This window comes from Cibotium barometz, chromosome 27 (assembly GCF_041138505.1).
Source record: "Cibotium barometz isolate CiBa-2024 chromosome 27, ASM4113850v1, whole genome shotgun sequence".
Lineage (NCBI taxonomy): Eukaryota > Viridiplantae > Streptophyta > Polypodiopsida > Cyatheales > Cibotiaceae > Cibotium > Cibotium barometz.
Window position 1 is genome coordinate 38,158,881 of NC_141072.1, and position 23,765 is coordinate 38,182,645.

The following is a 23,765-nucleotide window of genomic DNA, read 5'->3' on the forward strand; positions in this document are numbered from 1 at the left end:
ACTTTTTATGTGTGAGAGAGAGTGAGTAAGAAGATCTCAATTGTACTATAACTGGGCATAGTTATCTCAACTATGGATTCAATTTTTATGTATGAGAGAGAGAGAGTGAGTAAGAAGATCTCAATTGTACTATAATCGCATATAGTTATTTCGACTATGGTTTCCCTACCTTTTAATTTATGTATGGAAGAACTTGATTGTACTAAAAGTGGACATAGTTATCTCGACTATGGTTTCCCTACCTTGTAATTTATGTACGGAAGAGAGAGAGATATGTCACGAGAGTTATGGAGAGAGAGAGAGAGAGAGAGAGAGAGAGAGGAGAGAGAGAGAGAGAGAGAGAGAGAGAGAGAGAGAGAGAGAGAGAGAGAGAGAGAGAGAGAGAGAGAGAGAGAGAGAGAGAGAGAGAGAGAGAGAGAGAGAGAGAGAGAGAGATGTGCGTATGTATGGAAGAGAGAGCGATGTGTGACAAGAGTTATGTCATGAAAATATATTGCAAAAGAAGAGCACATGTGAGTGTAGTAAATAAAAGTTTCTCTTCTACATTTAAAAAAGGTTGTACGGGTGAAATAATATTAGTAATTAACCTAGATTATTAAAGGTGCATGTATGTATTAAATGTTAATTTTTATTTAAAACAAATTAAGTTAAAGCTTTATTGTAAAGTTTTAACATATATCCAAAAGGATAAATGTTATTAAAAGTAGGTGTGCCTATGTTCCTCCCATTTTGGAAAGAAAAGAGTGTGTGTGAGTAATTTGAATTTAATATTCAAAGTAATGCCATTGCAATCTCATGTTGTGAAATCTCGTTATTATGGCTTTTAATTAAATCCCAAATGATATCAATAATTGATGTATACACAATTAAACTAAGGATTGATGGTGGCCAATGAAACGAATAAAGTAAATCTGATATCAAAAGAACTCGACGAGCCTGGTGAGGTTATCCCCACTCATCGGGTTAAGGGAATGGAGTCTAGGGTATGACCTACTCTGTGAATTTTGGCATGGAATGGGTGAGACCGTCAAAGGCGGCCTAGTTGGTACTCAGGCTTGTTGGTGAGAGGCCCTCATGCAAAGTGGCCCCATTAGGTGTCAAGCTCGCTTGTTGGGCCAACTCGGGAGTAAGAATTGAGGGAAAGCATGGGGCTGATATACTGGCTGATGTCAGTGGGGGGCTAGATGAGTTTGGAGCTTTTCATTGTGGATGTGATAGTTTTTAAAAGCTTTGAATTAGAAGTTGATATTTCATTGACATGATGTATAAAAATAGCATATAGCTTGCATCTCTTGTGGATATGATAGTTTTTAAAAGCTTTGAATTAGAAGTTGATATTTCATTTGACATGATGTATAAAAATAGCATATAGCTTGCATCTCAAGTTGTTGAAGTATTTGTATAAGCTATGTTTTCAATTTATTGTTTCTTTTATAAGAAAGAAAAAGTTATGAATCCAATGTCCACAAGGCTTTAAGTCTAGATTACCCTCTTGGGCTTGAAAATGGAACTCCCGGACCTAAGAAGGAGGTCGCCAAGCATGCCAAACAGTTGCTACATTCGAGGTGTGTAGAGGCCTCACAACCTTCTTTAGTTTGCTTACAGTAGTATACCTCATCATTCAGATGGGCCAAGCACCATTTGAGATTATTTATGGGAAGTCTTTACCCATATCTACCTCTAGCCTTTCTCATAAAGTAGAGGCTACTAATGAGTTTACTTGAGATTTTGAGAACATATTTTAGGAAGTACGCTAAGCTATATATAAATCCCAAGAAGCGTATGCGAAACAAGAAATGTAAAGCAATATCTTTTAAAAAGGTGATTATATTCTCTTAAGAATTGAAAAGAGACATGTCAAGAGTGTCGAGAAAAACCTTGTAGTGAAATTGGCATCAAGGTTTTATGGATCATTTAGGGTCACCAAAAAGACTAATGAGCTTGCATATCGATTAGATCTTTGCACATTTAGGGTCACTAAAAAGATTAATGACCTTGTATATTAATTGGATCTTCCATTGCACTGGCAGATTCACAAATTTTTCCCATATTAGTTTGTTGACACCGTTTAGAGGACGACTTCCTTCACATCTTACTTTATGAGCACCTCTAATTATTGATCAAGAGAGAATACTTGAACTTGACACAATAGTTAAACCATCAACACACTACAACACATGAGAAACACTTACACTGAGTATCTTTTGACTTTCAAGAACCATCCTATAAAAGCTACTCTTGGTGGATGTTGAGTGAGATTTTTATACATCCATACCTCATCTGCTCATATAAGTAAACATGCAATTGAGGACACTTGAAAACTCAAGCAAGAGGGATGTTATCTAGATCAATTTATGGTAGATTGGGGATGCTTGAAATACCATTGCAGTATGCTGGTAGTTAGTATCATGGGTGATTCCATTATTAAATTCTAGTGTTATAAGTGTATGCACATTTGGAGCCATGCTAGCATATTAGTATTACAGGTGGCTTTGTGTTATATACTGAGCTTATATACTGAGCTAGTATTATTGATGCTTACATTTGTGCATGTCATATGCTATCATGTTGGGATTGATTGTGAGGAGTCCAATCGATTATACGTAACTAACATGGTTGGCATGGTTGAGTAATAAGTGATGAGCACTAGGACATCATATGGGTGTAGTGTTATGCATAGCACATATTTATCGTTTGTGTGGTATCATGTGGAGTTTATTTATTTGGCCACGTGCTGACATTTTGTTATCATGTTTATGTTGCCCATTTTGTATAACTGTTGGTGCATGCTATATTTTTGTGCACATGTAAGTGCAATTATTTATGGTTACAATCTTAGCTGTAAGACTTATGGTTATTTTTGTAAAAGACAAGGCCAATTTTGTAAGGAAAGCTATTTATGGCTCCTTAGGCAACTTTGTACCGGGGGGAGAGATTGCACCTAATGGTTTAATTTTCTTCATGCTTTTATATGTTTTTTGCCATGGTTGATTTATTTACACATGTTGTTCAATTCTAGTTTGAACGACATGTGTGAATTTTTTGCCATGGTTAATTTATTTGCACATGTCGTTGAATTCTAGTTTGAAGGTGAGTGAATGGTGATATATTTCTCCTTGTACCAAGATCATTAATAGCTTGAAATTGGCTTTCCACATGTAAACAAATGAGGAATGTTGAAATTGTGGGCTTAAATAAGAGAGGTTTGATGGATACCAAAAGAAGAAATAGGACCTACAAAAGGGCATATGAAAATAAGCTTGTAATGTTTTAAGAATTGATGCTTCTATAGCATAAGAGGTAACTTGAAATGTATATGGGTCCAATAAGTGAGGGTACTCTAAACCCTTCAAAAACCCATTGGACAGTTCTTTTAAGCATTGATCCCAATTATATATATATATATATATATATATATATATATATATATATATATATATATATATATATATATATATATATATATATATATAGAGAGAGAGAGAGAGAGAGAGAGAGAGAGAGAGAGAGAGAGAGAGAGAGAGAGAGAGAGAGAGAGAGAGAGAGAAGAAGAAGAAGAAGAAGAAGAAGAAGAATATATTATCGTCCTCGGGAGGCCGAAAAAAACGGCCCATGGGACCCCCACGAAGTAAGTACAAAAGCTGTAAACAAAGCCTCCTCCTTTCATGGGAGGGAACTAGAGAGAGAGAGAGAGAGAGAGAGAGAGGAGAGAGAGAGAGAGAGAGAGAGAGAGAGAGAGAGAGAGAGAGAGAGAGAAGGAGAGAGAGAGAGGTGGGGTACAATGATGACTTCTGACTTAAGTGATTGATGTTCAAATGTATACATATATGGGGCACACATCCAAGTAGAGGAATAGTCAAAAGAAGGGTGGGTAGTGATGTTCAAATGCATATATTGGGGATGCACACATGGGGGATGCACACATCCAAGTAGAGGACTAGTGAATAGAAGGGTGGGGGTAACGTCCACAAAGCAGGAAAGAATCTAGCAAAAGAAGACAACCTTATGCTTAAAAGAGGCTTACATGATTATAGACACGATTGTCAATTTAGAATGAAAGAGACTTATGAACTCTTAATATGCTTTTTGAGTTAGAGGGTTTGTTGGGACCCCATAGGGTGTGGGTACTTGACAACCTTTCATTGTACCTTGCTTTATTCACTTTGCACATTAGTGTCCTACAAAGGGCATATGAGAATAAGCTTATAGTGTTTCAAGAATTGATGCTCTTTGGCAAAAGAGGTAGCTTGAAAGGTGTATGTTTCCAACAAGTAAGGTTAGTCTAAACCCTTCAAAAACCCATTGGACAATTTTTTGCTCAGCTCCTTTAAAGATTTGTAAAGAAGGGTGCTAGACTCAAATGTCAGGCAGGGTTACATAAACCCCTTGGACAATCTTTTATAAACTCCATTATCGGTTTGCGAAGGAGACTCAAATTCCAAAGCATTGGTGGCTTATTATTGCTCAACCATTTCTCTTCTTGTGTGGGTAAATTGTAAGGATGTATAGAATTGCTTAGGATAGCATCACATTTTGTACACACTATTGATCAGGCTAATATTTTGGCTTTTGTGTGGCTTATTATGGCTCAACCATTTCTCCTCTTGTGCGGGTAGGTTGTAAGGATGGATACTCTTGCTAATATTATGGCTCAACCATTTCTCCTCTTGTGTGGGTAGGTTGTATGGATGGATACTCTTCCTTAGGGTAGTATCACATTTTGTACACACTATTGATGAGGCTAATATACTCCACACCATTAGTTGTTTTTCCCTTGGTTTGAATTAATTTGTGGAAAATACGTGAAATTTATTTCCTAAGGCTTATGATTGACGCTTTTGTTTCTATCTCTAGGTGCCATGCATCCATTGATCTCTTCTCTCTCTCTCTCTCTCTTCTCTCTCTCTCTCTCTCTCTCTCTCTCTCTCTCTCTCTCTCTCTGCCACCATGTGGGCAGAAGTGGCTACTGCGAGAGCTCAAAAAAGGCATGGATCCACCTGAGTTTGAATCCAGCTTTTTGTCAAGGGTTCTTCTTCTTCTCCTTCTCTCTCTCTCTCTCTCTCTCTCTCTCTCTATCTCACATTGCCCTTTCGTTGCCATGAGGGGCAGAAGTGGCTAGTGCGAGAGCTCAAAAAAGGCATGGATCCACCCAAATTTGAATCCAACTTTTCATCGGATAATCCTTCCAGGGTTCTTGGGATAGTTTTCGACGATGTAAAAACAATTCTTCTTCTTCTTGTCTCTTAGCTTGAGTGATGAGATGCGGGAACATGGAGCGCGACCGCGAGTGGATAGTTTTTTTTTTTGGGGGGGGGGGGGTGCACCTTCATGTAAGGAACCTTAGGGCATTAATTATGCATTTGCAACTTTCATGTAGTGTGTTCACCACACCTTTCCTTTTAGCCCATCAAAATGGTTAGGTAAGATATTTTCTAAAAGAATTTGATTGGTAAAATATTTTTTTTCAAAAGGGATAGCTAGTTTCTTCACATTTTTTGCTGTGAATTGAGAGTCACTACACTCTTTACGAGCAAGAAAGTAAAAGTAGACCAGCTGCCTCTCCTTGCCGGCCATGGGTACCCACACCACATGCATACGTAGGTGAAGTAGCCACGACACGCGCACACATCCTATATTCCGCATATACGCAACAATGAGGGCCGGAGAATTCCCATTGGAGCTCTGGCTATGGCGATCACAGGAGGTCTATTTCAGAATGCTGTGGCCTTCTTTAGCAGGGTTGCCATAGAGACGAGAAGGGCCTTTTGTCAGAGAATATCCTCTTTTTGTTCCGCCTGCTGTCTGTTTTGCGGAGCTTTTCCGCCGACCCCAGTTTTTGTGTTCTCCTCCTGCATTTTCGTCGATTTAGCCTCACACATTGTTACGCTAGTTTTGACTTCTTGCACCGGGCCCTTTCCTTGTGGTTCAGGCAGGTGCATTGTGTTCGCAAGGAACCGCCTTTTATTCCTCAGGTAGGAGTCGAGCTCTTTCACTCGTCAGATAGGGTTCCAAAAGCTCTGATGTACAGGTTGTGGAGTTGGAGGCGGCTTGAGACACAGGTTCTAGGCTTTGAGGAGCTCCGACACACAGGTGCTAAGCTATGAGGAGCTCTAACAGACATGCTCTAAGGGTTCCATGAGCTCTGATACACAGGTCACAGGGTTTCTTGACCTCTGATGCACAAGTTTTAAGGTTTTCGAAGCTCTGATTCACAGGCCCGAGGGTTTCTAGAGCTCTGATACACAGGTCACAGGGTTTCTTAAGATCTGACACACACGCCCTAGGGTTTTTGGAGTTCTCACACACAGGTTATAGAGTCTGTGGAGCTCTTATACACGAGTGTTTTTGGCCAAGATGCACCACAGGTGACGTATTTGCATGATATGAAGTACGAGAGTGCAAGCCACAGGGATTGGATTGTGATGATAGCGGACATCTCTACTTCATGCCTCTGCTTTGAGATTCCACCATTCGGTTTCTTTTAGTTACCAGTTGATATTCAAGAAATTAAGGCTTGGATTAAGCTCCAGAATGAGCCATCTGCAGAGCTGGATCATTGTCTAGCAAGCTTCTCATGGGCTAGTTTTTACAGTGTGCAGTTTTTTTGCGTAGGATGCTGCTGTTCTAGGGGTGGTTTTGTGTGAGAGAGGGAGAAAGTCCATTCGTTATTTTAGCGATGGGCTGTATCTGTGCAAAGGTGGCTGGGGTTGTGCAGGAGGATTTCAATAGACGGAAAGGAGGAGCTCATGGATCCAAGAGGAGGTCTTCTGCATCAGGAAGGTTGAACTATGGGGAGGTTGGAAATGGACTTGGTGAGAAAGAAAGAGAGAGGGTGAAGACCAATGGGATTTCAATCACGAGGATTGTGTCGGTGGATGATAGGAGAGAAACGCAGTGGATACCGGCTGAGGCTAATCCTCGACTGAACAATCCTCCCAAGCATATAGAAGGCGAACAAGTAGCTGCCGGGTGGCCTGCCTGGCTCTCAGCAGTAGCTGGAGAGGCTATAAAAGGCTGGATTCCTAGAAGAGCAGACTCATTTGAGAAACTGGACAAGGTGAGGATTTCTGTAAGCTTTGCATCCTTATTTTTTATATTGTTCATCGAGAAAGGGAATTCTTTTTAATAGTGATTATGCCCACAACTTGTGGTTGGTTCAAATCAAATGACAATGTAGTTCATTTCAACTGCTCCGGCGGCACTCCAGCTCACTGGTGTTGGTTCCACATTCAAGAGCTGAGAGGGGGTGTTAGTAGTCATCTCCTGTTCTGTACACTATGTCAGGGCCTCTGTTGGTGTTGGACTCACACACTCACACACACAAACTTGCACATTAGGGTTAGGTGCAGGATAGAGAAGCTCTCACACAGAAATGAGAGAGAGAGAGAAATGTTATATTAACGTCTTCAAAAGGCCATAATGACCTATGAGACCAAAAGTTACATCATGGTGGATCTGATACAATGTCTGGATAAAAAAACCCAGAAAATGAAAAATAAAGATGATACTACTGGCACCTAGAAAATGAAACTGGAACTGGAAGGTAAACAGAAACCCTTATAGGGTGTGAATATAGTGAGGGGGGGGGTACGTGTCAGAGTTAGTGCATGCGGAAGCCACACTCATACACACGTAGAGAGAAGGAGAGAGAAGTTGACGCAGAGAGAGAGAGAGAGAGAGAGAGAGAGAGAGAGAGAGAGAGAGAGAGAGAGAGGGTTGACGAACAGCTAACTTTAGCAATGAATAGATTGAATAATACAATGGTGGACATGGGTATTTATACCCTCATGATGGAAATGGCCGACTACCACCCCACTTTGAGATACTCACTTTAACACCCTCTCTGTAGCTCATAGTGGACATAGATGAAGAAACCAAGTTGATGTAGATGCAACCATGGACACCTCAGTACCGGCCGGATACCGAATACACCTCGGAAAATGCACCAAAAAACCTGTCTCCTCAAGGAATGCCATCTTGAGCTTCAGCTGCCACATAGAATAATGAATTGCAGACAACTCCACATCCATGATCCCCCATTCGTTGAACTGAGAACACACACGTCCAAAAGATCTCCTGAACATTGAACTATCGACACATGACGCCCAAAATTCTCTGACAATGAACTAGGAACTCATCCCATCCATAGTCTACTACCAATGAACTACGAACACATCACGTCCATAGATTTGTCAAGCTGTTCCATGCCAGATGCATGTGCCTTGAACTCCGACACACGGGTCCAAATCACCAAAAACGGGAGCACAGACTGCCCCTCTCTGCCACTCACATGCCTCTCTCTGGCTGAAGCACGTGGTAGCATCCATCCACCAAGCTAGAATGCTGGAGTATGTGCCAGTGAAGTCCTCGCCACACCGGCAGACGCCGTAGCATCCCTCTTAGAATCACTGTCACTGTCATCCTCGTCAGCTTTGCCTTTGCCTTTGTCATTTGTCGAGCCTTGAGCTTTAGCTTTGGATTTGCAATCCCGAGCCAAATGCCCTCGCTTTCCGCACTTATAACAACGGCTCCTAGACTTCTTATTGGATTCCGATGCAGCATGTGCCAATTCTACATCCTTCGGAACCCGAATCTTGCCTTGGGAAATGAGCACTGCTTCCTCCTCAATGAGAAAAGAGCTGAGATCATCAAATTCCAGCTTTTCCTTCGTGACTTGTAAGCGTAATGCCCTCGAGACCATCTCGTACTCCTTTGGCAACTTCGTAAGAACCAAGGCAGCTAACTGGGTACTAGTTAATGCACTATTCATAGCCGATAACTGATCATGGATAACCTTTGCCTTCATTAGAAGTGACTGCATAGAGGTCCCGGTTTCAAACTTGATGGAAAACAACTGGCCGAGAAGGGTTACTGCTCGCATTGTTGAGTCTCGATCAAACATTCCTGCAAGCTTTGACCACATTTCCTTGGCAGTCTTTAAAGTCTGAATGGCAGGGGAAATTTCCTTGGTGAGAGATTCTGCAATAGCCGACATCGCCTTCGCATTGTGAGCATCCCAATCCACAAGAGATTTGAGAAACTCCTCCTCCTGAAGACGTGTGAACCGATTGCTATCCCTTCGGGGACGTTCCTCCGAGCCATCAACAATGTCCCATAAGCCTTTTCTGCTAAACCACAGCCTCATGATCAAATTCCAATGCGCATAGTTGTCGCCATTCAGTTTGTCGTCCTTGCTTGAACACGGGAGACCCATCTCATAAACTCCGTCCAAGATCTTCTCAGTCGATCCAAACCTCCTCTCCGTAGCCGACGCACTTCTCGTTCCTCCTCTTGTAACAGTCAACACGGTTGAAATCTCGTCCCGAGTCCTCGAGCACTTTGACCTGCAAGTCTTGGCCGCGTCCTAGATTCCACTCCCGAGGCTCCACCCTTGCGTCACCGGTGCCCTCCTGGCCTGCTATGATGCTGTCCAAAGCAAAACCAGCCTCCAAAGTGCTCTAAAAAACTGGCCGACCAGCAACAGGGCAGGAAAACGCAAGCCCACAGCCAACCAGGAGAAAACGCAGCACTGAAGCTGAAAACGCAGGTGAAAAACAGCTCGATGAAGCAAAACGCAAACCTCCAATCAGCCGGAAACCGGGAGGGCACGCCAGTTATTCTTCGCTTTTCCTTTAGCGGGAAACTTTGCCAGTGCAACGGCCCGAGCAAACAGCACACTCTTCTTCTTCTCCAGCTCTCTATGCGCTTGTCCAAGAACCCTAGAGCCTCAGCTCTGATACCATGTTAGAGTTAGTGCATGCGGAAGCCACACTCATACACACGTAGAGAGGAGAGAGAAGTTGACGTAGAGAGAGAGAGAGAGAGAGAGAGAGAGAGAGAGAGAGAGGTTGACGAACAGCTAACTTTAGCAATGAATAGATTGAATAATACAATGGTGGGCATGGGTATTTATACCCTCATGATGGAAATGGCCGACTACCACCCCACTTTCTGATACTCACTTTAATAGTACGCTGTGGAGGTGAGTGGAATATAGTGAGGGAGAGAGCCAAAAGTGTGGTATCCACAAAATGCAAGTCAACCCTTGCATGTGTGCCACATCCATATAATATAGAAGTACAAAATATTATATGTAGAGTGTCCTTTCACACTTGATATCCAAGGGGAAAACCACATGCGAAAAAGTGCCCTTGGTTAAGCCCTATTCACACATAGCACTACCATAAGTGAGCATAGGTGTTGGACTCACGGCCTCAAAAGGCTCTGCAATATCATGCATAGTAAGCTGTACACCTGGTTCTACTGGAGTAGAAATGGGCTTACATTCATCCATGTGAAACCTTTTTAGCAAACTTTTTATGTACTTAGTTTGCTGCATAACAATGCCATCATCTGTATGCATAAATTGTATGCCGAGATAGTAGTGTAAAGGCCCCAAATCTGACATATCAAATTCAGCTTTCAAATCAGCTTTGAAATCTGAAATTTGTGCTTTGCTAGTACCTGTAATGAGCATGTCATCTACATACAAGATGACTATGAGAATATCGGCATCGGTTTTCTTCACATACAATGTGCTTTCAGCTGGACTATTCACATAACCTTGGCTGGTTAGATGAGCATGTATCTTATCATACCAAGCTCTTGGAGCTTGTTTTAACCCATACAATGCTTTGTGTAACTTGCATACTTTATGTTCCTCACCAGGAACTACAAAACCAATGGGCTGATTTACATATACTTCCTCCTGTAAATCCCCATTTAAGAATGCAATTTTGATGTCCAATTGATGCACTATCCATCCTTTATGGGCAGCCAATGCAATCACTGATCTTATTGTGGTCATTCTCGAAGTAGGAGCAAAAGTCTCTTCATTATTCCCTTTTTCTGGGAGTAGCCTTTAGCCACAAGTCTTGCTTTGTACCTGTCAATAGTACCATCCTCTTCTGAATCAAAGAGACCACCCATTGCTAATGCAGACTCCCCACGATGTATATTCAAAGCATGGCTGGAACTAGCCCTTGTTCTACCTGTGAGTGGAGCTGCAAGTTTGCTTTCTTGCAAAGTTTTCAGCAACCATCTTGGCACTGACTTGGCTGTGTCTATGGCTGTTTGCTCTTCCCTGACAAGATCTTCCACTTCTTGCATAGCAGGGGGCTGAATGGCTGGCTGTTCCACATGTTCTACATGAGGATTTTGTTGTGTAGGGGCTGGCTGATTTGAATCCCCCCTAATTGCAATGGGTAATAGTCCATCAAACATGTCCTGTATGCCTGTATCATTACTTCTATACAAGCTGTACATGGGCTGTTCTGAATTTTCAGCAAATACCACATCTCTACTGACAAAAATCCTTCGTGTAGTCGGATTATAAAGATGGTATCCTTTGCTCTCATTGCTGTAGCCCACAAAAATGCATTTCATTGCTTTGTCATCTAGCTTTGTTCGGATTTGTTCTGGCACATGTGCATGTGCCAAACACCCAAATGTATGCATATAGTCCACTGTTGGCTTTCGGCTATACCAAGCCTCAAATGGTGTTATGGTTTTCAAAGCTTTTGTTGGACACCTGTTCAACACATGAGTTGCACACATTATAGCTTCCATCCAAAATTTGTGAGGCAACTTTTGTGCTTTCACCATGCATCTTGCCATCTCCATGAGAGATCTATTTTTCCTTTCAGCTACACCATTCTGCTGCGGTGTATAAGGCACAGTACATTGGTGTTTGATGTCCTTTTGAAGCATATAATCCTTGAATGCATTTGACATATATTCTCCACCTCTATCTGAGCGGAGTGTTTGGACTTTACATCCACACATATTTTCAGCCATTGCTACAGAGTGTCGAAAGCATGTAAACACATCTGCTTTCGCTTTCAAGGGGTAAGCCCAAGCAAACCTGGAGTAGTCATCAATGAACGTGACGAAGTAAAGATGCCCCCCTATGGATGGTGTCCGTATTGGACCACATACATCACTATGTATGAGCTGTAATTTACTTTCAGCTCTAACAGCTCCATCTTTGGGGAATGGTTTTCGTTGCATCTTTCCCAAAATACACCCCTCACATACATGTCTTGGTGGAGACTCAAGAGGCGGCATATTATCAACCATATGATGCTTCTGCAAAAGCATCAAACTCCAAAAATTTACATGCCCATAGCTCTGCATCATGCATAGCAGGAGTGTGGGCAGCCACTGTATTTGCATCATAAGTACGCTTGTCATAGCTGTCCAGCTTATACAAGCCTTTGTATCGTGTTCCAGAAGTGACTATTTCATAACCCTTTGATGGGTCTTTTACCAAACACTTCCCGTCTTCAAATTCAACCTTTAAACCTTGGTCGTTTATGGCTGAGACGGAGAGCAGATTTTTCTTTATCCCTGGAACATACAATACATTTTTCATACAAATATTGGCACCATTGGCTGCAATAAGTATGACATTGCCAGTTCCCTTTATTGGATTTGTGGTATGATCTGCACATGATACAGTGCGGCCATTTGAAGCATAAACCAAGTGCTGAAATACATCTTTGCATGAAGTGATGTGGCTCGAAGCACCACTATCAAAATACCATGATGCATTCTGTCTGTCAGATGCAATGCAAGACATATCAATGTCTGAAGCACTTGGTGTGCCAATAGTGCATGTGACCAAAAAAGTGTACTCTTCTTGGATTACATTAGCTGATTGCTGTGCTTTGTCATCAGAAGAGTCTGCTACTGCATTGCCTGCTTCTTTCCTTTTCTCTTTTGCAATCCGCTTCCTACATTCACTGATGTAGTATCCAGGCTTATGGCAGTAGTGACATTTGCCCTTCTTTTTGGGCTTGTTTGCATCCCCTTTGTCAGACTTTTCACCACTAGAAGAGGACTGTCCATGACCAGCCTTGCTAGACTGTTGTCCCCCATGCTTAAAGCTCTTTGCTTTACCCTTATCCTTGGCTGTAAATGCCTTGTCTCCACCATGGTTGCTCGATAAGTTTGCTCTTGTTTGCTCTTCCTGCAAGGGTAAACCCACCAGCTCTTCAAAAGTGACAGGATCACCACCTCCTCTCATTGAGAGGTTGAGAGAGGTGTGAAAGCCCAAGTAGGAAGGTCCCAAAGCCCTTCGGCTACCAGCAAATTACAGATCACCACACACGATGTCATCACCACACACGATGTCCCAAAGCCCTTCGGCTACCAGCAAATTACAGATCATGAAACTCCAGAGGGAGTAGTTAGATCCATCCAACTTGTTCTCCTGGGTGAGCACACCAAATACATCTGTAGCATTTTGTGCCATGTCAACAAAATATACCTGCAAGCAAACCAAGCACCAATGTGCACTGCCAGGCAACCAAATGTCATGTGCAAATTTTTGCCTGCAAACCGAAGCAAGTGTAAACCTGCACCAAATTGTCCAATTACACACAATGTGTATACATACACGACGAATCACAGCTGTAATGCCCAATTACATGCTCCAATATGAAAATCCCCAATTTTTATGCACTCCAATCGCTTCAATGTGCATTTAATTGGCCAATTTTCACAAAAGCCCCAAATTTCTGCAAGTGAAAGAGGTTCAATTTGCTGATTTTGACCTCAATTTGGAAAACCCCCAAATTCCAAACCCAACAAATTGAATGGCACCACCTGTAATTTTTCTGGCAGAGGGTAACTTTTGGCAAACCCTAGAAGATTGCTGAACCTGCACCAGAATGCCTGCAACTTTTTTTTTATTTTTTTATTTTTTTATTTTTTTATTTTTTTTTGTTTATTCTGAAATAAAAGTACTTGGAGGCTAGTGCGTGGATGGTACAGTACGGAGTGGGCCTGGCGTCAGTCGGCCAGGTACAAGTGGTGCTGGCTGGCTGGTGTGACTACCCGCAGACGGAGGCGCTGGGCGCGAACAGGGGACCGAGGCGATAGGCGCAGGGCGAGCACGGAGGTGCAGACGGAGGCGTAGGCGCTGAGCTAGCACGGAGGTGCAGACGGGCCGGAGTCGTCAGCTGGGCACGTGCGAGCTTTGGGCGTTCGAGGCGAAAACTGCCGACGGCTCTGGGTGGCCGGAACGAAGCAGCGACGGCAGACAAGAGGCGTTACTGGGCGGCGGCGGTCCAGGCTGCACTATCGCCGCTGGCTAAAGCGGGATGTGCCGCCTGCAGGCTGAGCGGCGGTGGTGGGCTCTCCGGTAGTGCCGCCGGTTTCTGGTGGCCGGAAGCAGCAGCAATGGAATTTCGCAGTCCTTGCAGTTTGCTGCAGGTTTTCTTCCAGGGGCAGAATCCCAGGGCTAGCTCCCTGCTCTGATACCAATTGTTGGTGTTGGACTCACACACACAAACCTGCACATTAGGGTTAGGTGCAGGATAGAGAAGCTCACACACAAAAATGAGAGAGAGTGAGAGAGAGAGAGAGCCAAAAGTGTGGTATCCACAAAATGCAAGTCAACCCTTGCATGTGTGCCACATCCATATAATATAGAAGTACAAAATATTATATGTAGAGTGTCCTTTCACACTTGATATCCAAGGGGAAAAACCACATGGGAAAAAGTGCCCTTGGTTAAGCCCTGTTCACACATAGCACTACCATAAGTAAGCATATGCCTACAGCCTCTGTTGTGGGTGTGCCCGCCCAGTTTTGGTATTTTCCCATTTTTCCTCACTTTCTTGTATTTTTTCCATTTTTTGCTACATGTGGGAGGTTGTATGCTACCTGTTGGCTGTTCCATTTGCTAGCCGACTGAAGGTTGCATCCCCGACCTGTTGCTTTGGCTTGGCCGACCTCCATATGCTGGCCGACTGAGCTGGATCAGGTCGTGGGGCTGCTGTCGGCTGTTTTAGTGCTGATTGACCAGCAACCTAGGGCCATATAAAATGGCCCCTTCCCCCCCACACTTGTCATTGAGCACTCCGGGATTTTTTGGTGTATATATAGCAGAGTTACACTAGCTTCTCTCTCTTGCATCTGTGTATTGCTCTCTACAGCAGTTGTCTTCATTTCTGCTGTGCATTCTGACAGTAAAATGCTGAGTATTGAGAGGGCAAATGAGACAACAAAGTGATGGCCATGTCCTCTGAAGATACCTCCTTCCTAGCCTGAAGAACCTCCTGTTGAAGAGCTTGCAACTTGTTGATGTGCTCCCGCATCGTCAAAGACTTTTGCAGGATTCATCACCCCCATCTACACCTCCAAGGAGATCCGCTTCATGGGTGATACCCTATTATACAGAGAAGCCAAATGTTGCCAAATCCCTCTGGCCAGCGTCATATGTTTTATATGATTAATCACCCGTGGTGTGCAATTAAGGAAGATGAAAGAACGCACATGGGCATTGACACGATCCCAAAACTGTTCCTGAGCCTTCTGTTCTTTCAGAGTAGAGGGTAAAATCTCCCCGTCCTCCAACTCTGGCCGTGGAACACCAACCACAATGAAATCAGCCAAGTCATAACACTCCAAGACAGACTCCATCATTACCTTCCATATGTGGTAGTTGTTCCCGTCCGACTGTCATATGTGGTAAAAATATGAAGAGGCTACAAATAGTATGCAAGGTGGCTGTCCAACGGTGATGGCCGCCTTCTACCCGATCTCCAAGTCCCAAATAGCCCAAGCAATCTCCAATGAGCACCACAAATCAGCAAACCCTCAAGCCCTCATTGTCTCCAAGCTTCAAGCCACCTGGGGCTTTGATACCATGTCAGAATGCACAACGGAAATTAAAGACAACCTCTGTAGAGAGGAAAACACAGAATAGAGAGAGAGAGAGAGAGAGAGAGAGAGAGAGAGATGCTGTATAAACTCTGCTCTATACACAAGATCCGATAGCTCCTGGTCGGCCAGCCCAAAACAGGCCGACAGCAGCCCCATCTGCTCACGATCAGAAAAAACCAGAGTTGACCAGAGAAACTCGGTCGGCCAGCACTGAACAATAGGTTTTGAGGCAGATGTCCAGTTGGCCAGCAGAAAGGAGCAAGTCAGGTAGCACAGCAGCCCCATGTCCACAAAAAATAGGGGAATATACGTGAAAAATAGGGAAAAAATGGAGATACACCTAACTGGGTGGGCACACCAACACAGGCCCTAGTGTGTAATGTACAGACAGGAGATGACTACTAACAAGCAAGGCTGTCGAGGCCGCTTGTTGGGCTGCACCACACGCGAATAGACCACCTCCAGATCCTGTCTTGACTGTAAAACAGCCCACACTATTCGCAAAGCTGATGCAAATGCTTAGGAAAGCAAAATGCAGCACCTTTGCACCCAGTAGGAGAAAATGCAAGGCGCAAGAGCATGGCAGGAAGAAAACGCTGTGAAGGAGAGGCACAGAAGAAAAAACGCAGGTTCAGCAGAAAAACGCAGCCAGCAGAGGATCTTCAAAAAATGCTGCTACATGAGGGAGGCAATTCATGGATGATGGCAGCAGGTACCTTTGGCAACTGATACTATGTTGGAGTATGCACATAGACAAAGGCAGATAGAGAGAGAGAGAAGGAGAGACAGCGATTGCAGACAAGATCACCTTGATTGATTAGCAAGAGGCTTACAATGGTAATATAGCCAGCAAATTGGCATTACAATGTGCTTGAGGATTGAATGATTACAAGTGATGAGAGGAGGCCTTTATAAAGGAGGCCATGAAGTTGGCCAACTAGCATCATGAACACGGCCGACTAGCATAAATCAGCCCATGACTAGTAAAAACATGTGTGCCAATAAAAGGCCATGTTCCCACAACACAAAGAGATGCACAAAATTCTAACAGCCTCTGCTGGCTGTTGCCAAGTGTGATTTCTCATCTCTGGGCTATGTGCTCTTGCCAGAGTGTTGCCATCGACTCCAAGAGCATATGGGTCAAAACTGTGAGTTGGTCCCGTGAAGCAATGACAGAAACTGGAAACAGTGGATCGGGAAAGATACCCAAAATTGACCCTTCCCAAACGCTAATGTTCCCCCTGATCTAACCCTAATTAGGCAGGCATCACACAGGAGATGCTGGAAAAGAAAATTTTACAGATATCTTAGGCTGTGATACTAATTGTAAGACCAACAGAAAGAGGTTCTGCGGAAGGCTTGCAAACACAATCACACAAGTAGCTGATCCCAGCCCAAGTTGGAGGTGAATTCTACTGTTTAGGGAGAACGCTGGCTGCCTTATCCTTCTTCTCGCTTCTCCCAATCACATGTTGTTGTGTGCGCTGAAGAACTCTCGAGTGGAGGCGCTTGATGAATATCATGGGGTTGGAAGGGAGGGTGGCATAATTGCTGGTCGTCTGGTGTATGTGGGTCATGGGCTGGTTGGCCTGTAGTCAACCCACCAAGGTCCCACTGTCTCACCTGGACACCTGGCCACTCAGCAGCCCAAACCTGCTGTCCGTCCAGCAGAGCCACTACTGGACCTGCCCATATGTTGCCTGGCAGCCTGTCTTACCTGGCCGATCACTCTGGGTGCCTTCTCGTGTTCAGGCTGGCTGCCCATGCTGCTGCTACAGGAGCCTTGACTGCTGTGCGCTGCTGCTTGTACTGCCTGGCTGCCGATGTGCACCTTACTTGCAGGTGAGTTACATGTTGATTGTAATGTGAATGATCTAGGGCATCAGTAATCCTTAAATTCGAGTTGATAAGAAAAGGGCATGCTAGAGATTTGCAATTAATCACCTTTTGTGAGAGTTAAGGAAAGATTGACTTGTTAGAGAATCAAGGAGCTATGTAATTTACAAAACTGAGTCTTTCAGTCTAGCCTGACCTTTAGGCACAAAAGCTTGTTTTTTGAATTGGACTTCAGTATTTCTTTTGAATATATATGAACATTCTACTATTCTCTCTTCCCTAGTAGTTTCAGAGATTCATTACATAAGACAATGGAGTTACAAGTAAATGTGTGCATGTGCATGTGCGTGTGTTTGGCATGTGCACACGTGTGGGTCGAGTGCACTCTCAAGGCCTTGGGGGGTTTGTTTTTTTTTCTTGATCATTGTCTGTAACAAGACATCATCAAAATCTTCATTGTGTTTGCAGATTGGCCAAGGCACCTACAGCAACGTTTATAAAGCACGTGATTTGCAGACTGGGAACATTGTTGCACTCAAAAAAGTGAGGTTTGACAATCTGGAACCTGAGAGCGTTCGTTTCATGGCTCGGGAAATCCAAGTTTTACGGCGACTTGACCATCCAAATGTTGTAAAGCTGGAAGGGCTAGTTACATCAAGAATGTCTTGCAGCCTTTACCTTGTTTTTGAATACATGGAGCACGATCTAGCTGGGCTTGCAGCTTCTCCTGGGACAACATTTACAGAGCCACAGGTTAGTGAAGTATCACAAATGAGGAGTGAATCGGAAACACTCTTAGTTCCTCAATGTAACATATTAGTGGATCTGGCAAACAGGTGAAATGCTACTTACAACAGCTACTCAGGGGGCTTGACCACTGTCACAGTCGAAGTGTCCTCCATCGTGATATTAAGGGATCCAATCTTCTTCTTGATAATTCAGGGATTTTAAAGATTGCTGACTTTGGGCTTGCTACCTTCTTTCATCCGGATCAAAAGAAGCCTTTGACTAGCCGTGTGGTTACCTTGTGGTATCGCCCCCCGGAGCTTCTGTTGGGGGCAACGGAGTATGGAGTTGCTGTAGACCTGTGGAGCACAGGATGCATTCTAGCAGAACTACTGGCAGGAAAGCCTATCATGCCTGGAAGAACTGAAGTAAGTGCTCTTCCTGTTTCAAGCCTTAAATGCCATCTGTTTTAGTCCCTCATCTTTAGTCCATCGTCGTCAATATCTCATCTTTGTTCTGTACCGTGGTCTTTTGTATGGCTTTTTAGGCACCTAAGACATACAAATGCATCAATGACTCAATTGAAATCATTGCAGGTTGAGCAATTGCACAAAATATTTAAGTTATGTGGTTCTCCATCTGAAGAATACTGGAAGAAGTCAAAGCTTCCACATGCCACTATCTTCAAGCCAAAACAACCGTATAAGAGGTGCATTGCTGAGACTTTCAGAGAGTTTCCACCATCAGCTTTGGCTTCACTCGAAACTCTGCTTGCCATAGAACCAGCAGATAGGGGGACAGCAGCAGCAGCACTGAAGGGTGAAGTAAGGTTTCTAAGACCCTGAATAGTCTACAAAATTCAATTTGTAAGGTTGAGCCCAAGAACAGCTTGTGTTGCCTGTTGTCAGCCCAAGCTTTTATGTAGACCTTTTCTTGGTGTACCTAAAAATGTTGATTGAGGTGAATAATTGGTTTGACTCTTGAGCTGTTCCAGTTTTTTACTACGAAGCCATTAGCGTGTGACCCTTCTAGTCTTCCAAAGTACCCACCAAGCAAAGAGTTTGATGCAAAACTACGAGATGAAGAAGCTCGAAGGTAAGAGTCTGTCTTTCATCTTTCTGAACCCATGGAAAATGATCCAGGTTCTTGTAAACTTCAGTGGTTTTTGGACATTTTATTCTGCTGAGGACATGCAAGCCTTACAATATGTGTGCAATATGCAATTGTATTTACAGGCAAAGAGCTGCTGGAGGTAGGGTGCATGGCTCTGATGCTACAAAGAGGGTTGGGCATCCAAGCAAGGCGATTCCTGCACCAGAGGCAAATGCAGAGTTGGCAGTATCCATTCAGGTGAACCGTCTGTCAAATGTTCTCACTTCAAAGCACTAAGTAGACACATGACAACTGTGCTTTAGATGAACAGAATTCTGACCTGGCATGTGTATTCGCAGAAACGTCGTCTGACCTCACATGCCTCCGTAAAAAGTAAAAGTGAGAAGTTCAATCCTAAGCAAGAGGATTCGGCTGTGGGCTTTCGTATTGATCCACCACTTCATGCAGATGGAATGCGTCCGCCAGGCCATTTTGGTCCTCTAGCAAATTCAAATATTGCTTTAATGGGTTTTAGAAAGCAGAAGGAAGATGATCCTTCTATGGCCCCTCCTCGTTCCACATCTCGTTCGACCAGGTCTTCTACTGTGCCTGATCTCAAGTCTCAATCAGGTTATAGTTCTCAAACTTCCGACCTGTCCAGTCTTTCTACTCTGGTGGCTGCAAGGAACAATGCAAGTGCAGAGCGACATAACCAGGTTCCTTCTGCCAGGCAGAGGGATGGGTTTGATGGAAGTGGTGGGATGCAAAACATAGGATATGAGCTTGCTGAGCTATCTGAACCTGCAAAACATCGGGCAGAGTTGCAACAGTCAGAGCCGTTTCAGAAGAGGGTAGACGAGTTCCACCTCAAAGATCGAGCTCAACGTGAGCGACCAGTTGTGGTAATTTTTTTGGAGACATGAAGCTCTAGGTTGTTTGGTGCGTCTTAAAACAGTCAATGAGTTGTTTGTATGCTTGAAGCAGAGACTGGGGACAAAAAGTGTTTTAAGTGAGTGGTCGGGTATAAGCTAAAAGCTGTATGTGCAGGGTTTTGTTGGTGGTGGACAGGCTGACCGAATACATTTCTCTGGACCATTGATGCACCCTTCTGCAAATCTTGATGACATCCTTGGACAGCATGAACGGCAAATACAGCAAGCTGTGCGACGTTCTCGGCACGACAAAGGTAAAAACCAATTCAGTGCACCTTCACGGAAGGCATGGCCCAGTGTTTCCAATGGGAATGCAGAAGGTATAAAGTCTGGTAAGAATCATGGACTGCCACTAGCAACCAGTGGACGGTGGAAACCAGTCAGGCCGCAGTTGACTGGAGAGATTGTGGAGCTGAGTGAAGCAGCACAAGGCCTATCATTGGTAACCGAGAACTATGAGAGGGAACATGAAACATGACTTCTGGCACTATTACGGAGGATTACATTCACACCAGATTTGCTTGGGATTTGTGCATTCTGTTTCCAATAACATGCATGCAAGTTGATATGGATCGTAGCCATCAGGTGTATTTGAGGATGCCTTTTTCCAAGGCTACAGAAAAACCAGAGGATTGGGCTGGGAAAGGTTCTTTAAGTCATCAAAAGTCAAATCTTCTATTTAACTATGGGCAGTTCTTGTACAAATCAACTGGCACGTATCCACAAAGAGGCCGCGTGCCCACATTTAAACCCATTGTGGTGGTCTGTGTAAAGTATCAATGTTGTATTCTAGTTAACTGAGAAACCTGGATTAGTTGTGTGCATCTGGACTTTTGGCACATTGACAACCTTACGCATACTTCAGTCCCTTGCGTCAAGGAAATGGACGCATCACAGCTGCTTCTGGAAGACTGGATTCTTCTCTTCCTCCTTCAAAGATTGGGTTAAGTATAATCAGTCCTCTCGGTGTCAGATTTTCATAGAATATATCCTGCAGTTTTATAAATTTACATGCCTGCTCTGGTGGACCGTTAATCATCATGTGGAAGAAATACAAGTTGGGTGTAAGGAATATGCCTATATTCATTGTGTTTCAGGGTGTCTTTCCACCCACTAAGTGTGCCGAGATCAATGATGGGTGTTGGATGTGAGTTTTGATGGTATCTCTCCTCCTTCCATGAAGCCCACTGTCTACGCATCACAAGATAATGCATAAACACCCTCAAGATTGTTGACATCTGGGCCTAGTTTGTTAGTGTTTGGAGTCTCCACCTTCCATCAAGCCCATTGCCTGCACATCATAAGATGGTATATAAGCATCCTTAAGCTAGCTGATTTCTGAGCGGGCTGTATTTTGTTAGTGTTTGGAGCTAATATGTCAAAAGCTCTCGAAGTTTTGGAATCTCTCTCTCTCTCTCTCTCTCTCTCTCTCTCAACTATGGATTGCGATTATGCTTTGCGGGTTATTGTAGGGATCACCATGTAGGCTCGCGTTAGATGGTTATTTGCTGGCTTTGTAACCCCATTTTTTGCCATAGGAGCATATGGCTAGAGTTCACACCATAGTCTCTTTTTTTTTTTTTTTGGGGGGGGGGGGGGGGGGGGGTGTTGGTTTCATTGGAGATCCTTGTGCGATCATGCCATCAGAGAAGTGAAAATGATAGTGGAAAAATTCAGCCATCCATCTCTCTTATGTGATTATCTATTCTAGTGTGGGGGGCGTTTCTTTGTTAAGGAGCAAGACTTGCCAGGCATCCTAAAAGTTGAGGTAAAATGTTCCTTTAAGGTATTTGTAATAAAACAATTAGATGGAGAAATGGATGAGCTTTTTCCACTAACTCGTGCTTATAATGTTGGACAAGAACCAATTTTTTCTCTTGGCAAGGAATTATCATTTGAGTACCTTGTCATTCAGTCAACATCTGTTACAAAACAAAATAGAAGAGAATTTCACAATGTAATTATAGACCTTACCATTAAGGAAAGTAATTGGAGTTCCTTAAGAGAAAGTAAATCATAGTATAAATCATATTAACAAGTGGGTCACGTGCAAGAGTTCTAGGCAAGATGCTCATGGGATGCAACTCTCATCAGGAGGTTGAGATTTGCGACGACAATGTTGCATTTGAACGAGCTCTTACAAGTGATATGGTGGAGTCACTAATCCTAGAGATGGAGCACACTTATGATGGTCATCGTTCAAGTCAAGAGCTTACCTTAGCCTTGCCAAATCATGTGTCGTTCGCTGTTGCCTTTGAGTTGTAAAATGTAACTTTTCATTATGGGTGTTTAGCTTGTTTGTCGTCCTCACTTTGTTGTCACACCGGAATGCTCCTTGCCAAAGGGGTGAAGGGAGAGCTCTCAATGCCTAGATGATGGCAAGAAGAGATGGTCCTTTTTACGATGTTTCGAGTCTCACAAAAGGTGGGAAAAGAAAAAGCTAATACCTACATTCATACCTATTCAAACAAGCTTTCATCAAGCAAGTAAGAATACAATAGCATACAAGAGAAGGAAGAGAGCTCACAAGAAAACTATTGCAAGGGAATGATTGTGTGTTGCTTCTTGTAAAAAATGACTTATATACAAATGACTAGTTTTTACACTAGGCCATCCAAACTTAAAAATAGTACGACCTCTAGCACTAGTCTTAAGTAACTATATACACTGAGGTCGTAGACTTTTATATTTGTTATTAAGTGCATGGTAAGGTTGATTTATATGTTGTAGCACCGTCTTACAAAAGGTAAGTGTTCGTTCACATGGGCAAGATGGCAAAGTGTCTTACGGTAGATTGAGTGTGTGAAACTATGTTAACCAATGGAGTCATTAACACATCCCTCGTGTCCTCGCATTAATTGTGGGAACAGTGCTAATCCACATGATCACCTAGAATTTTTAAGGGGTAAGTGAACAATTTAGGTGTGAAACTAATCTAATTAACCATGAAAAATCAAAGTTATTCATGTCATGAATAACTTAGCCCTTGGGTAACCAGAGGATCACAACAAGAAAATTTAGGTCTATCCAATGGGATTTGGCATGTTGAAACATTCTTACATGCACTTGAGATCTAAAAAAATAACGAGATAAAATTTCTCTAAAGGATAGTGCATCAAAACTACCATGGATCTTCATAACCAGAGAAGATTTGGTCCTTATGCTAGCACACATCAAAGTGTGTTTACATGGAAAGATCTAAATTCAAGCAAAAACAATAGCAAAGAATCTATGGAGAAAGCTCAAATGCACGATGAGCAAGTGGAGAGGGTTGCAGCGTCCCACATAATATCTGGTGGCATTTTGAACATTACCGGTTAGACTAAGCACAAACCACAACAAGTGAACTAATACAGAAGATAATCATGGCGTAAGTACCTAGGAGATAATCATGGCATGAATATTTAGGACATAGTCACAAGTGAAAAACTCAACATAGTCATGGTGTGAAAAAACTTTTCATGCCGAATGGACTCAATTTTTTGAGTGTAAATTCTTTCCCACAAT

The 23,765-nt window shown here is 43.2% G+C and overlaps 1 protein-coding gene across 1 annotated transcript; it reads left to right on the top strand.

The window, feature by feature from the left end:
• The first annotated feature begins 5,496 nt into the window (after positions 1 to 5,496).
• On the top strand, positions 5,497 to 21,264 carry LOC147623366 (putative serine/threonine-protein kinase At1g54610). Its single transcript, XM_086821520.1, has 8 exons — positions 5,497 to 7,057; positions 17,977 to 18,261; positions 18,345 to 18,662; positions 18,831 to 19,058; positions 19,229 to 19,329; positions 19,470 to 19,584; positions 19,686 to 20,228; positions 20,374 to 21,264. Exons 1-8 carry the CDS (start codon positions 6,677 to 6,679, stop codon positions 20,734 to 20,736), a joined length of 2,334 nt encoding a protein of 777 aa, XP_086677646.1. The 5' UTR covers positions 5,497 to 6,676; the 3' UTR covers positions 20,737 to 21,264.
• Positions 21,265 to 23,765: the final 2,501 nt, after the last annotated feature.

Bases quoted from the DNA above. Each gene is read 5' to 3' on its own strand.
- LOC147623366 (XM_086821520.1), top strand. From the start codon at position 6,677: ATGGGCTGTATCTGTGCAAAGGTGGCTGGGGTTGTGCAGGAGGATTTC. The intron at 18,663-18,830 runs GTAAGTGCTCTT...AAATCATTGCAG, and splicing joins TCATGCCTGGAAGAACTGAA to GTTGAGCAATTGCACAAAAT. The intron at 20,229-20,373 runs GTAATTTTTTTG...CTGTATGTGCAG, and splicing joins AACGTGAGCGACCAGTTGTG to GGTTTTGTTGGTGGTGGACA.